The sequence below is a fragment of the Doryrhamphus excisus genome, linkage group LG10, assembly GCF_037039965.1.
Source record: "Doryrhamphus excisus strain RoL-2023G ecotype Guam linkage group LG10, RoL_Dexc_Guam_v1.1, whole genome shotgun sequence".
NCBI lineage: Eukaryota > Metazoa > Chordata > Actinopteri > Syngnathiformes > Syngnathidae > Doryrhamphus > Doryrhamphus excisus.
In genome coordinates, this window is record NC_136366.1 from 18,000,481 (window position 1) to 18,015,232 (window position 14,752).

The 14,752-nt window shown below is 39.4% G+C and overlaps 1 protein-coding gene across 1 annotated transcript in view; it reads left to right on the top strand.

Moving 5' to 3' along the window:
- The first annotated feature begins 2,078 nt into the window (after positions 1-2,078).
- The window catches only part of scai (suppressor of cancer cell invasion), a 32,395-nt gene continuing 19,721 nt past the window's right edge, over positions 2,079-14,752 (top strand). The window contains exons 1-5 of the mRNA XM_058064211.2: positions 2,079-2,292; positions 5,398-5,522; positions 7,728-7,823; positions 8,079-8,165; positions 11,388-11,486. Coding sequence (XP_057920194.2) covers positions 5,416-5,522; positions 7,728-7,823; positions 8,079-8,165; positions 11,388-11,486 — 389 coding nt within the window. The 5' untranslated portion in view covers positions 2,079-2,292; positions 5,398-5,415. The remainder of the gene's footprint in view (positions 2,293-5,397; positions 5,523-7,727; positions 7,824-8,078; positions 8,166-11,387; positions 11,487-14,752) is intronic.

Genomic DNA, 14,752 nt, shown 5'->3' on the forward strand with positions numbered 1-14,752 from the left:
GAAGCCATAAGAACCACATCATCTGCAAATAGCAGAGATGAGATTCTAAGGCCCCTGAACTGGACTCCCTCAACACCTTGGCTGCGCCTAGAAATTCTGTCCATGAAAATTGTGAACAGAATCGGTGACAAAGGGCAGCCTTGGCGGAGGCCAACGTTTACCCGAAACAGGCTTGACTTACTACTGGCAATGCGAACCAGACTCCTGCCCTGTTTGTACAAGGACCAGATAGCACGTAGTAGCGCGCCACCAATCCCGTACTCCCGGAGCACCCCCCAGAGGACGCCGCGAGGGACACGGTCGAATGCCTTTTCTACAAAGTCTACAAAGCACATGTAGACTGGTTGGGCAAACTCCCATGCACCCTCAAGCACCCTCGTGAGGGTGCAGAGCTGGTCCAGTGTTCCGTGACCAGGACGAAAACCACATTGGACCTCTTGTAACAAAGGTTCAACCAACGGTTGTACCGGTCACCCTTCTTGAAAAGGGGGACCACCACCACGGTCTGCCAATCCAAAGGTACTGTTCCCGACTTCCACGCAATGTTGAAGAGACCTGCCAGCAAGACAGTTCCTCAACATCCAGAGCCTTGAGAAATTCCGGGCAGAACTCGTCCACCCCCGGGGCTTTGCCACTGAGGAGCGTTTTGACCACCCCAGATACCTCAGCCACGGTGATGGCACTGTCCACGTATGTGTCCTCAGGCTCTGCTTCCTCTATGGAAGGTATGTCAGTGAGATTGAGAAGGGCCTCAAAGTATTCCTTCCACCGTCCGACTACATCCACAGTCAAGTCACAGCCCCGGAAAGTCATGCTCCATGGCCTCACCGAATTCCTCCCACACCCGAGTTTTTGCCTCAACAACCGCAGAAGCACAAGCACCCCCCATGCAAGCATGACTTACAGTATTTAATCCTTTCTCTTAATATTTCATTTTATTTTCGTAAAATTATTTTTTTTCATTTCAGTGGTTGTTTTTGAAATTTTTCCTTTCTTCCTCCTCAGTACAGTATGACTTCATTCCCATAATATTGACATTATACTTATATATTATATATTATATATTATATATTATATATTATATATTATATATTATATATTATATATTATATATTATATATTATATATTATATATTATACAATATAACTATTCTGGTGAAATTCTTCCTTTTTTAATTTCTTCTTTTATTTTTCTTCTCATTAGTTTGACTTTATTCACAATAATTTTGAAAGATTATAACCTCTTTTTCCATAAATTGCAACTTCACTCATTGTTTTGTTTGTTTTTGGTCTCAATTTAAGCTACTAGAGGGATGTTGTTTTTTCAATATAACATTATTCTTGTAAAATTCCAAATGTTTTTGTTACTATTTTGACTTTATTCTCATAAAATTCTAGCTGTTTTTTGATGCTTTGTTCTGTTGTTGTTGTTGGGTTTTTTTTTTTTACTAATTCAACTTTCTTCGTGTACATTGCTGTCTCTGAGTTATGGTTTTATTCCCATAATATTTAGATTTCAGTGCCATACCTTTATAACTCTTTCCACAAACTAATTTTCAATAAAATCCAACTTTATTTGTTGGGTTTTTTCATTACATTCCAACTTTTTAATTATCTACTTTTTCTTTGATATTTCAAATGTATCCCACTAAAAGGATGTTATTTTTCATTTCTTCATTTTTATTATGACAATTTCATAAAATTCAGACTTTTTCTTTATTGTTGTAAATTTACTGCTGATTTTTATATTTTTACATTTTGTGCACTGCCAGGTTTAAAGAACTGCATTTTAGCAGAAGTGTAACAGGAAATGGTTATTGTTAATGCATTTATCCATACTACTGTAAAGAAAGGCACATAATCGCATCATCCAGGTAGTAAGATCTTAAATTGATTTAATTTCCCTGTTCTAATGTCCTCTGTTTTGTCATCCATGTTTCTCCTTCTGTCATAAATAGTGAAATCTGGGTTATTGTACGATCAAAGTCTCAGCTGCTCAAAAAGGTAATTGCAGACATACTGTATTAAAAACCTTGGGGGGCTTTTACTTTGAAAAGGTTAACCCGGATGTAGCTAGCTACTCAACAGTGGTGTCGACAGTGGAAAGTCAAGGAATTTTGGCTTTAGCCTCTCCAGTGTGGGAGACGGAATATCCTCAATCGGATCCGTTGGTTGAGATTCGGTGTCGTTGTCCAGCGTCACGATGCAACGAGAGATTGCTCGTATTTGCCTTTTGTGCTAAATCCGGAGAAGCAGCCTTAATATCGTCCATCACTGACGCGGGCTGACAAGGTATGAACAGTTATCCACTCGAGTAAGTGGCATGGAAACAAAGGCACACAATATGATGCCCGCCGTGTTTGCACCAAGATATCACGGCTTTCATGTGACGTAACATGTATGTTACATATCTGCATGTTGGAAAGTGAGGCTGTCAGTCTCGCCTGTGTTGTGGATACACGTACCGGAACTTCAGAGATTTGTTTGCATGCATTTATTCACTGGCTTGTTAACAAATCTGCACTGCCGATAAGTATCGTACCGTGTATGTATATTTCGGTATAGTATAGCAGCAATAAAGTTATTTTGTTGATGAAAGCGTTAATCAAGCATGATCATTTTATGATCATTTGCACTCCAAATACATTCAGAAAGTCTATTACTGCCAAGATATGACTTAAGAAAGCCTCACAGGTGTACGGAACATTCAAGGTGCTCTGTAGCATCCTCCCACCATTACATAAGGTGACCACGTGATGCCGTACATTCATTCATACACCATACACACACGCATATATAAGTATGTCTTCTGAATAAATATGCCAGGTTCACAAGACGATACAGAAGTTTGGGTCTAGGAGACGAGATTTTAACATTACTTTTATGAAAAATACAATGAGAAACACTCTTTTGCACTCTGTGTGCATGCTACCCATCCACCGACACTGTATGACTGACAAAAGGACTCGCTCCATTCATGCCATTGTTCTATGGAACAAGCGTGAGACGAGGAAAACAAACACGCAGGCACATGTCTATAGACTGAGGTCGGCAAAATGTTCGAGTTCATTTTTATTTATTGTGTGATCGATTCATTCATTCATTCATTTACTACCGCTTTTTCCTCACGAGGATCGCGGGTGTGCTGGAGCCTATCCCAGCTGTCTTCGGGCGAGAGGCGGGGTACACCCTGGACTGGTCGCCAGCCAACCACAGGGCACATACAGACAAACAACCATTCACACTCACATTCATACCTATGGACAATTTGGAGTCGCCAATTAACCTAGCATGTTTTTGGAATGTGGGAGGAAACCGGAGTTTTCTCCACACAGAGATGGCCGAGGGTGGAATTGAACCCTGGTCTCCTAGCTGTGAGGTCTGCACGCTAACCACTCGACCGCCGTGCCCCCCCGTGTAATGGATTGATTAACTATTTATTGTCATCCCAGTCCTTGTGCACATTTAAGATGACTTTTACCTTCATTGAAGACATGATACTTGTCGGAACTGTTTCCAAAGATCAATGCCTTCCTCTTTGACACCACCTACCTGTTTTGCCATCAGTTATTTCTTGAATATTACATCTTTCTCACCTCACGAACCCAAAACGTTGGGTCGCCATTGAATTGAAGAAATAACTCATGAAGACAGAATAGGAATGTGGTGCTGAAGACCGTGTCTTTGGGAACAGTACATCTTCATATGTCATTTATATGCACTTGCATTTATGCATTAAAGCACAAAAAACACCAAGTTGGCCTCAAGTGAGTTTAGCAACGGATAACAGGCCCGTTTAAGATATATGAGGGAATTTTTCCATGTATGATCTCTTATTTTGCTGTTATTTGCCACAGAATTTTAGAGTCAGCCGCCATATATTACCATGTGCACGTGTAGGAGATTGGAACTGCTACATTAGCTCATTCAATCCCAGCATTTTTTTTTACATAGGCATATAAAATATTGTGCTCTTCGGGTATATAAACATAGAACCTAACAAAAGAAATATTAGGCTCCCATCTTTCATCAGGAAAAAAAAAGTTTGCTTCAACATTTTTCCGTTCTTTGTAAACAGCAGCAGAATATTGGCAAGTTTCAGGAAAATATCAGTTCCCGACTAAAAGAAGGAGAAAAACTGCTTTTTGTGAAAATATACATATCAAAATTCACCTTCACTTGGACACAAATAGGCCCTGTCATGATAATGGATAAACAGATTTATCTTACGATTAAAAAAAAACAAAACAAAAAAAACAGGTCAGTAATTATGAAGCCTGGATAAATTAGATAAATTAAAGTGTATGCAGGTCTGTGCCATCTGTTAGTCTCTCTGTGATACACTGGCTGGATGACAAGAGGGTTCACTCTGCATGTGTCTGAGCGTATTGGCTCATAATGAAATGAAGAAGGAAGAGAGCAAGCATCTACGCGAGTACTTGCAGTTAGTAGACCCCAATATGAATGAAAGCACAAAGGTGATAGTTTGTAAGCCGAATGCCACAGTTCTCATGTGGATGTGGGGAGAAGTCAGAGAAGTCTTGACAGTCAACACTTACTGAGGCTTTTGATCGGTAGATTAAATATTAAATTAAACATTGCAAAATGGTGCAGTGTCATGCTCTATATTATGTAGCGTTGGGAGTACTTCCTGTTTCCCAGAGTGCTTTGCTGCACAGTTTTTTTTTAAAAAAAGGCTGGAATGCACATGGTTAGAGCTTCCATAGTCGCTGGTTGATATTCTGCATGATACGTTTGTAGTGTATTGTCTGTTTTTATCCACCTACTGTGTGTGTGTAGTTCTTTTGACACCGGGAGTAGGAATTGTGTGACATGGTGACGTGTGGTGTGTACCATCTAGTGGCTCAAACGTGACATGACACAATGATGTCATGACTATGATTTCTGAATGATAATCATCGTTTTTTTCTGTAGTTTAATACATGGCAAAAATTGCTGCTCTGGAAACACTTCAAAAGCTTGCAAACGAAATGCTGCAAACGTTTTATAGACCTTTGCCTCTGAAAAAATACATGTCTTAAACAGAAATTACCAAATTTTACAGAGTGAAAGGAGATTAAAGGAAAATATTGATGAATGAAATATTGCATTATTATGATATACCGATAACATTAGTGGTTTATTTGGTCTCAAAAAATGCTGACAGTGAGCATCAGGTTGTGGGACAATAAACATTAAAAATGCACCTTTACTGTTTTGGGATTTTGTTTAATGAAAAAGTTTGTTTGCCCAGGCATACCTTTTCCATTGTTTTTTTTTTTTTTCGTCTCATCTCGTTCTCGTCGACCCAATCTTGTGAATCGTCTCGTCTCAACCGTCGTCTTGTTGAGGTTTGTTAGCAGCAGCCTGCCATTACTATTTCTGTGTTTGTTTTAGGTGTGAAGGATTGCTGTCATGACTGGAGCTGAGACTGAGGATGATATTCCTTTAGGAGAAAGGAAAACGGTCACAGATTTTTGCTATCTCTTGGACAAATCAAAACAACTTTTCAATGGACTAAGGTTAGACTTTCACACCTCTTTACTTTTCAATGACTAATTTACTTTATGTTCCTTGTGAGTTGTGTACAGTCATCTCTTGTTTATCATGGTTAATTAGTTCCAGACCCGACTGTGATAAGTGAATTTCCGTGGAGTCGGAACCCTTATTTAGAAATTGAATATTTTTGGAGTTAGACCATAAAAAAACAATTTAAACCTTGTAAATATTTTTAAACATTATTAGAGCCCTCTAGATATGATATAAAACTAATATATAGCAATACACTAATGGTAAGATACACAATATTTAGCACACACTACAATGTACTGTTTATAATGATATTTGCCTGATGCTACAATTGGATTCGATTCAATTCTATACACATACATCATTTCCTGAACAATTTGAAATGGATGTGATTTTGTGACAGCTTCACTTTGAACGCCCTGTTACACAAATGTCCAGCGGTTGGAGCTCTTGGGCTCTAAATTCATAGACCAGGCGTAGCGCACCTGCCCTGTGGCGCCCCTGTGCAATGCCAACAAGGTGTGGCCAGCAATTTTTGTGAGCAGCGCAGTCTGACGCAGCGCCATACTGGCGTGAACTGTTTTAACAATGCCGAGTGTAATCTTAACCATTCAAATGAACGCCTCTCATTGCTTTTAAATGCGCAGGACTGGACTGCGCATCAGAGGCCACTGTCAGTCAATTTATCACCGGGCATGGTGCGTTTCGCCTACGCCAAGAACAGACCAGGTCGGAGCTGACAAGCTTTCATGAAACTGTCACTGGGCCAAGCTGAAAATGTGGTCACTTTCCCTGGTGTACCAGGAGACCCATCTCGGCGCAGTCCAGTTTACCAAATTACCAAATTGGCTGTGCACAGTGATGCGCTGGACAAAATTACCACTGCGAGGGCGAAGTTTTTCATCATACCCCCGGAGGTGTAGCGGATGTTAAATGTAGGTACTGTACGTATTACGTGTTGTTCTCTGATTGGCTTATCACTGCCAGCATAGTATTATATCCATGTGTCAGTGGGAAGTGGACCAAAATTCAATAAAGCAGGGCTCGACAATAACGATGTACCGATGGCCCGGGGCAAGTTAAAACAAAATTCAGGCAAGTAAATCCAATCAGTGATATTCCCGTCGGGGAAGTGTACTTTGACATGCCAAACTGCCAAGAGTTTTTTTAAAAGTGGTTCTTGTTGGGTGTTGGTAAAACACGGACTGCGTAATTACGGTGGTAATTTGCAAACCAATTCTTGCAAATCTTCAGAATTGTTTATTTAGACCGCGGTCCGCAGTCCACAGTCCGCGTTTTACCCACACCCGTTGTTGTTCGCGATCAACCAGTCAGCAATCGTTTGACTAGGAAAACATCTATCATGGCGTCCCTGCCAACATGGTCTAATTCTTCAACAACTTGTGAAGGAAAACAGCAAAAAGTGATGAACCAGTGCCTCCTAAACAGGTATTTTATTAGCGGCAGCAAATCAAATGATGGCACAGGTGAGTGAATCACATTGCTGTGACAATTTGAAGTGGTCACAATGAAACACCACCCATTAGATCCAATACCAAGTGCTGACCATGATAGATTAAAGTTGTGAAATTTGAGCTGCAATGTGGTGAGGGATAATTGCCATGTGAGGCCTTTCACATATTTTAAGGAAGTACCTCCATTTTGGATTGGGGGGAGTTCACAATAATTAATCCACATGGGAGGCCCTCCCTCTCATTAGTCTAAAAAAATTAATTCTGTTTGTGTTTTTGCATGCAACATATACAATGAAATTTGATGAACTTTATTCACTACCCAAGGAGGTCTTTTTACCCTCATCTGGAAGAAGCTGAGAATATTCGATGCCATGCCTTTTTTTTCCTCTTTACACTGCCATGATGCATATTGGAATTGTGCCACTGAGCAAAAAATAGTAATTGTGTCACTTGAACCTTGTATTTCTGTGAAGCTTCTCAGTCATCCAGGTCATAGTGATCTGAATGGAGGCAACTGGACTTTTGTTTGGTCAAGACGTCCATCCATCCATCCATTTTCTATGCCGCCTGTCCACTTTAGGGTCATGGGGATATGCTGGAGCCTATCCCACCTGACTTTAAGCGATTCATTAATCATTATTAAATCATGAACGATTGAGTAACTTGTAGTGAATGCATAAGATGATCTGATCTCTCCTATATCCTTAAATCTCCTTACTGCAGAGACCTTCCTCAGTACGGACACAAGCAGTGGCAGTCCTACTTTGGGCGGACTTTTGACGTTTACACCAAGCTGTGGAAATTTCAGCAGCAGCACAGGTTATTCCGTTATATTTTTTTTTCATGTCTTATCTCATGTTTTTAAATGAAAAGTTTTCAGTTTTCAAGGAGCGAGGGCCGTTTGGGTGGTATTACCTTTTTATTAGCATAGCATTCAGATCATGGACTCATGTGGACCCATGTATTTACTCTTTAAGCATTTTCAATTGTTTTCTGCATAGCAATACAAATTTAGTTTTGCTGTATTGCATGATGTGCACACATATATGTTGATTTTATTTTACTTTTTTACAGGCAGGTTCTTGACAGCCGCTATGGCTTGAAGAGATGGCAGATTGGGGAAGTTGCATCCAAAATTGGACAGCTGTACTACCACTATTAGTAAGTTACACAAGCATACTTTGGTTCATTTCAAACGTGCATACAATGTTACATTAGAATACATCTTATATTTCGAGTTCCACAATGTACACCTCTACAATTCAACATGTCTAGAAAGAAGCAGAGCTCATTTAATCCTACGCCCTTTTAAATCATGAAGCAATTTGTTTACTTCCTGTATGCAAGGTACATGGTTCACATGCTGCAGGAACTTCAGACCGCGCTAGTGCTAGCGAGATAACCAGTTAGCATCAAATGTATTTATTTTAAACTGAAACTGAAAATTTACCACTTTCACACTGAATGTGAGGACAACTTTTCTTTCCTCAACTGTTTGGCATGCCATGACTGACTTTGACTTTTCATGCAGGGTTGAAGTAAGGTAATGTCTCAATGTTTTGTTACTAATTACTGCCACCCAGTGACCAGAATACTACATATCACTTGTATTTTAATATACTTTTACTAATAATAGACCATAGTCCACCCTAATTAATAACTGAAAAAACGCAGGTTGCACACGTCAGAAGGGATTTTCATCAGACACATCCCTAAAGCAGAATGTTTCCACATGTTTGACAGCAGATATGGTGCTGTTGCCGTCATAGTCTGCATTACTCTGCCTCCAATTACATCACATTAAATTCAGTTGATGCTAAAGAGACAATTTGTGAGTCATTTAGGTGTTCATTGAAGAACTTCAGATGGGTCTGTACATATGTCTACTTGAGCAGTCGGACCTCGCAAGCCCTGCAGGATCACGATCCATTACAGAAATGTGTGTTACTAGTGCTTCTCTTGAGATCATAAACCAGGTCCTCCATTGTAATTCCATGCTGATCCCTAATCCCTAAGAATCATCCTTACCCATCAATTCCATCTTCTATGCAGCTTATCTTCACAAGGGTTGCTGGGGTATGCTGGAGCCTATCCCAGCTGACTTTGGGCGAGAGGCAGTGTACACCCTGGACTGGTCGCCAGCCAATCACAGGACACATATAGACAAACAACCATTCACACTCACATTCATACCTATGGACAATTTGGAGTCACCAATTAACGTAGCATGTTTTTGGAATGTGGGAGGAAACCGGAGTACCCGGAGAAAAACCTGCATGCTCGTCCTTATCTTGCAAGTGTGATTGACTGTTCATTTGTGTTGCTTCCATTTACTAATTACTGCACCAAGAGTGGTCTCCTGCTAGTGTTCTTGTGGTCCACAATCTTGTCCCTAAGTTTCTTTTCCAGCTTCTTGGTCTTGGTTTGGGAGCAGTGTTGTTGATTTAAGGTGAATTTGGAGGCTGTCCTCCTTTCTTATTTCATCTGGTTTGTTTTGCACCTTCTCATTCCATGGCCATATAAACTGGGACAGTGGACAATAGTGTATCAGCAGTTTCCAGTTCATGAGCTTGAGCCTTGGCGGATCAGGCAGTCAGGCACCTTAGGCCTCAGAAACCACAGAAAAATTCCTCTAAATCCTGGAGGGACTGACTGCTGCTTCATTATGACACACCAACTGCGGTGAAGTTAGAAGTTGGAAGGATTTATTTGTACATGAAGGTTGTTCTACTTGAAGGATATTTATTTGTAATTGAAGAAATATGTTTCTTTGTATGTGTAAAAGATGCTGTATCTGTCTTTGATAGGTATGTTTCGTAATTGCAAAACAAAATGCCTGAGTTTGTGAATGATATTTTGTATTTGCAAACCACACTGAGTTTGTTTGTGAATCGTTGGGGGTTAGTAAAATGTGTTTTGGCATGAGTTGAACACTATAATATGAAGTATTTATTAGGGTGGTCCTTATTTTTCAACTTTTGAAATTTCATGCTCTCACCCCACCATTATGTTAGGATAAATGGAAAATTTTTTATCAATATTGATTAATATTTAGAGGTTGCTCAACAACTTTGAAGTTTGACATATGCTGTGCATATTCAGGAGTTTTCGCACATTATGATAATTTGTGCAAACATGTTTTATTGGTTTAATAATGATCATTAATGTGAGCTTATGACAGCATTAGACTTTAGACTGAAAATGACACCAATTTGCATTCAATTCATTTTTACCACAGGTGGTTTTTATTTTGCTGGCTTTACCTAGTGAACATACTAAAAATGATCCATGCAAATATATAATATTTATTTGCTGACCTCAGAGCACCTGTGGTATTTGAGTGAGGAGCTGATTGCGTTAGCCCTTTTTGACCCAGCAGTACCAACTGATACAAAACGAGACATGGCACAAGCCATTGTTGGACTGGATGGAGTCGGCAATTCACCAAAAGGTCCCAAACGCATTGACAGTGTCTATGAAGTCAATCAAACAAGCATCTCATAACACAGTTTGTCACCAAAAACACCCTAAACTTCTTCAGATGTTTGGACCTAGCCACAGGCTTTCTCCAGGCTGACCCTGAAACACGGGACTCCTGAGAGGACTATAAGGCGGCATGTTCAATCACACACAGCTTGAAGGTTGTCAATGATTTGGCAGAGAGGGGCGTTGCTCTCATTGAGGAGTATAACTCCTTGTTGACCAAAGATGAGGAACAGAAACAATACTTACTGCAAGTTGTCCAGGACCATCAAAGCAGATTCCATGATGCGAGAAAAAACTATGAGTGATTAGTTACCACACTGTATTTGGCAATATTACTATAGTTTTACATTAGAGTTTAATATTCAGTTCAACATATAAGTTTTAAGCTTATTGTTTCTTATTATGATGCAGAATATGTGAACTAAATAGTAAATATGAGTGACAGCAGTTCAATGGCATTATTGCTTAGATTATACTATGGTTCTGATTTCATTATTTGAGATAAAAGCATAAGAAGTTTATTTCATCCTTTATTTCATTGATGTAATTTACTTGTATTTTGCTGGTTACCACTCTGTCACAGTGACTAGTCAATAAAGGTAATGTTTTATTTTATTTTGCCTTCTTAAAATGTTAAAATGGTACAATTTCCTCAAAAACGAGCAATTCTGGAAATATTCAGAGGCCTTGAACAACCTCTAAATATTGTTGAAAAAATTCAACATTTTGCACAGTGAGTTTTTATTGATATCCTAACACATTTGGAGGCTGAGAGTTGAACATTTCCCCCCCAAAAAATTTGAGTCCCCCATATAAGGACCACCCTAGTATTTATGTATGCCTTGCGTGGTGGAGTATAAATTGTTCTAAAAGTTCATTTTTCCTCAACTTTGACAGCCTGCGTACATCGGAAACAAGTTACCTGAATGAGGCATTTTCTTTCTACTCGGCCATCCGCCAGCGGTCCTACTACTATCAGGTCAACAAAGAGGACAGGTTTGTTGTAGCGACAAATGTACAGACAAGGTCATATTTGCATATACTAAATTATCATATGACATAATTCTGCATCCCGTTTGTAAACAGATTAGCCAACCTAATCTGAACATCTCAGAGCTGTCATCATATTTTAATGAGAAGATATACAGGTGGTCCTCTGGTTACACTCCAATTCCTTCCGAGACTGCAATGTAAATTGGATCTGAAACCTAAATGATACCTTCAGTGGTGTGAAAAGGATGCATGTGTGTTACACTTGAATATTTCAGATCATCAAACAAATTAGAATCTTAGTCAATGACAACACATAATGCAGATTTTAAATGAAACATTTGATTATTAAGGGAGATTAAAAAAAATCCATACCTACATGGCCCTATGTGATTGCCCCCTAAAGCTAAAAACTGGTTGTCCCACCCTTAAGCAGCAACAACTGCAATCAAGTGTTTGTGATAACCTGCAATGAGTCTCTTACCGCACTGTGGAGAAATGTTGGCCCACTCATCTTTTAGAATTGTTGTCGTTCAGCCACAATGGAGGCTTTTCCAGCATGAAGCACCTATTTTCCATTTTTTTTACCTGTTTAGAAGATTTGAGGGGGAATTTTGCCCATCATCTGAGTTTGTGAGATAGTTAACAATGTCTACCTACTGTGACTGTTTTATTTTTTGATATAGTACATACTGTGATTATGCATTAACAAGTACATTGATGATAATGTGTAATAGCTATAGTATCTTGCCGTATTTTGTTGATTTGAAACATTACAACAGCATAGAACCACACTTACAATGTCTCTCATTGGGATGGCTGTGTCTTCCAGCACATGACGTGTGCTCCAGTCCTCAGGTAAAAAAATACTGATGGCCAACAAGCATCTTGTTGAGCAAAATCGTGAACTAGGTATACAGTCTTCCGTCTCTTCCGTTTACTCCGACAGATAAATGTAGTTTTTCGTGTTAGCTGCTTCAATAACAATACTAAAGGGCATTCTGATTCTGATTGCTGTAGCTTCATTAATATGCAAGTCAGTTATATTGATGGACACTGTAGGCGTTTTTTGGAGTTCTTTATGTTAGGCCTTTAGCTCCAAAATAGGTTAATGTTTAGCAGAATTCATGGTTCCATTTATCACAGCAAGTCTTCCAGGTTGTGAAGCAGCAAAACAGCCCCAGACCATCACACTACCACCACCATATTTTACTGTTGGTATGATGTTCTTTTTCTGAAATGCGGCGTTACTTTTACATCAGATTTAATGGGACACATATGTATCTTCCAGAAAGTTAACTTTTTGTCTCGTCAGACCACAAAGTATCGGGGTCTTTGGGGTCATCAAGATGATTTAGACAAAATTGCCTAATAAAAAGCCTTATTGTTCCTTTTATTCAGCAATAGTTTTGGTCTTGGAACTCTGCCATGCAAGCGGTTTTTGCCCAGTGTATTTTTTATGGTGGAGTCATGAACACTGACCTTAACTGAGACAGTTGAGGCCTGCAGTTCTTTGGATGTTGTTGTGGGGTCTTTTGTGACCACTTGGGTGAGTCGTCGCTATGTTCTTAGGGTAAATTTGGTTGTCCGGCCACTCCTGGAAAGGTTCACTACTGTTCCATGCTTTTGCCATTTCTGGATAATGGCCCAAAGCTTTAGAAATAACTTAATAATATTTCCCAGAGATCTCAGTTAAGCGCTGTTATGTTTAACAGGGGGGCAATGACTTTTTCCACACAGGGCCATGTATAGGTTTGTATTTTCTTCCTTCCTCAATAATAAAATGTTTCGTTTCAAAACTACATTTTGTGTTCAGTTGTGTTGTCATTGACATGTTTAAATGTGTTTGATCTGAAACACAAACAAGTGTGACAAACGTGTAAAAAAGTAAGAAAACACCACTGTAAATGAACACCTGGGTCAGTCAGTTTGGTTGTCTTGCACACAGGGAGGTTTTACAATGCGTGAGAGCCAGGCTTCTTTGGAGGAGGAAGTCTGAACAATGAGAGCACAACACTGCTTCGTTATCACCGGCCTTCATAGAAGCCGCTACTTTCACATATTCAAAGATGCTTTCTTCATCCTACACAATGCAGCTAGTGTCGGTTTCTTTAGTGTGTCTTCCGATGTTTAATTCCACTTTTCACGAGTACACGCTGCCACCAGACGAGTCTGCTTCACTGCCCTTGGAGTCATAGTGGAGATTAAACTTAAATAGCTAGCTGACAAGAAGAAAAGTGACATTGTCCTTCCTCTCAGTGAAGCCACTCAACTTTGTTACCCCGCCAGTCTGCTAATGCATTAATTTGTCGCATGATTGTAATGGTTCTCTTTTTCTTTTTGTACAATATGAATACTAATATAGTAAACCTCGGATATATCGGATTCAATTGTTCCCACTGGTTTTGTCCAATATAAGCGAAATCCGTTATATGCGTATACCGGAAAATGTCCGCCACATTCATTACACGGACACGCAATGCCATGGGGGAACTTTCTTTGATCCATGTTCACAGCCAAAGCTGAAGATTATATCATCTTTGTATGAATTACAGACATGTACATGAGCATGTACAACGAAATAAAATAAAAAATTCTCAAATCTGTAGAAATGCCTTCTTGTTGCTATTAGGGAGGTTTAGAAACCAAACGATAAACGTAAATGCAAACGATAATAATGACGTCACAGGCTATTGACAAGTCGGCAAGTTCCCATACATTTCAATAGCCTGTGACGTCATTATCGTTTGCGTTTACGTTTATCGTTTGGTTTCTAAACCTCCCTAATAGCAACAAGAAGGCATTTCTACAGATTTGAGAAATGTTTTTTTTTATTTCGTTGTACATGCTCATGTACATGTCTGTAATTCATACAAAGATGTTATAATCTTCAGCTTTGGCTGTGAACATGGATCAAAGATGGATCAAAGGCCACGATGCGGCCATCCGATATATGCGAGGGAAATTGGAACGGGACTGGAGATTTTGTCCGAAATAGGCGAAATCCGTTATAAAAAATCAGATATATGAAATGAATTTTTATTGGAAATGCATTACAGAAAAATTGGTTCTTTTTTATCTGTCCGTTGTGAGCCAATTTCCGATATATCCGAGTCCGATATATCCGAGGTTTACTGTAGTATATACCAAATCATCAAACAGCAAAACCCGAAGTGCCATAAACCAATAACCACCTGTAAATTTTCCCTTCACAATTCCCCCACCAACCTCATAAATTAAATAAGTTCTAACATCAGCTGCATGACTATTAC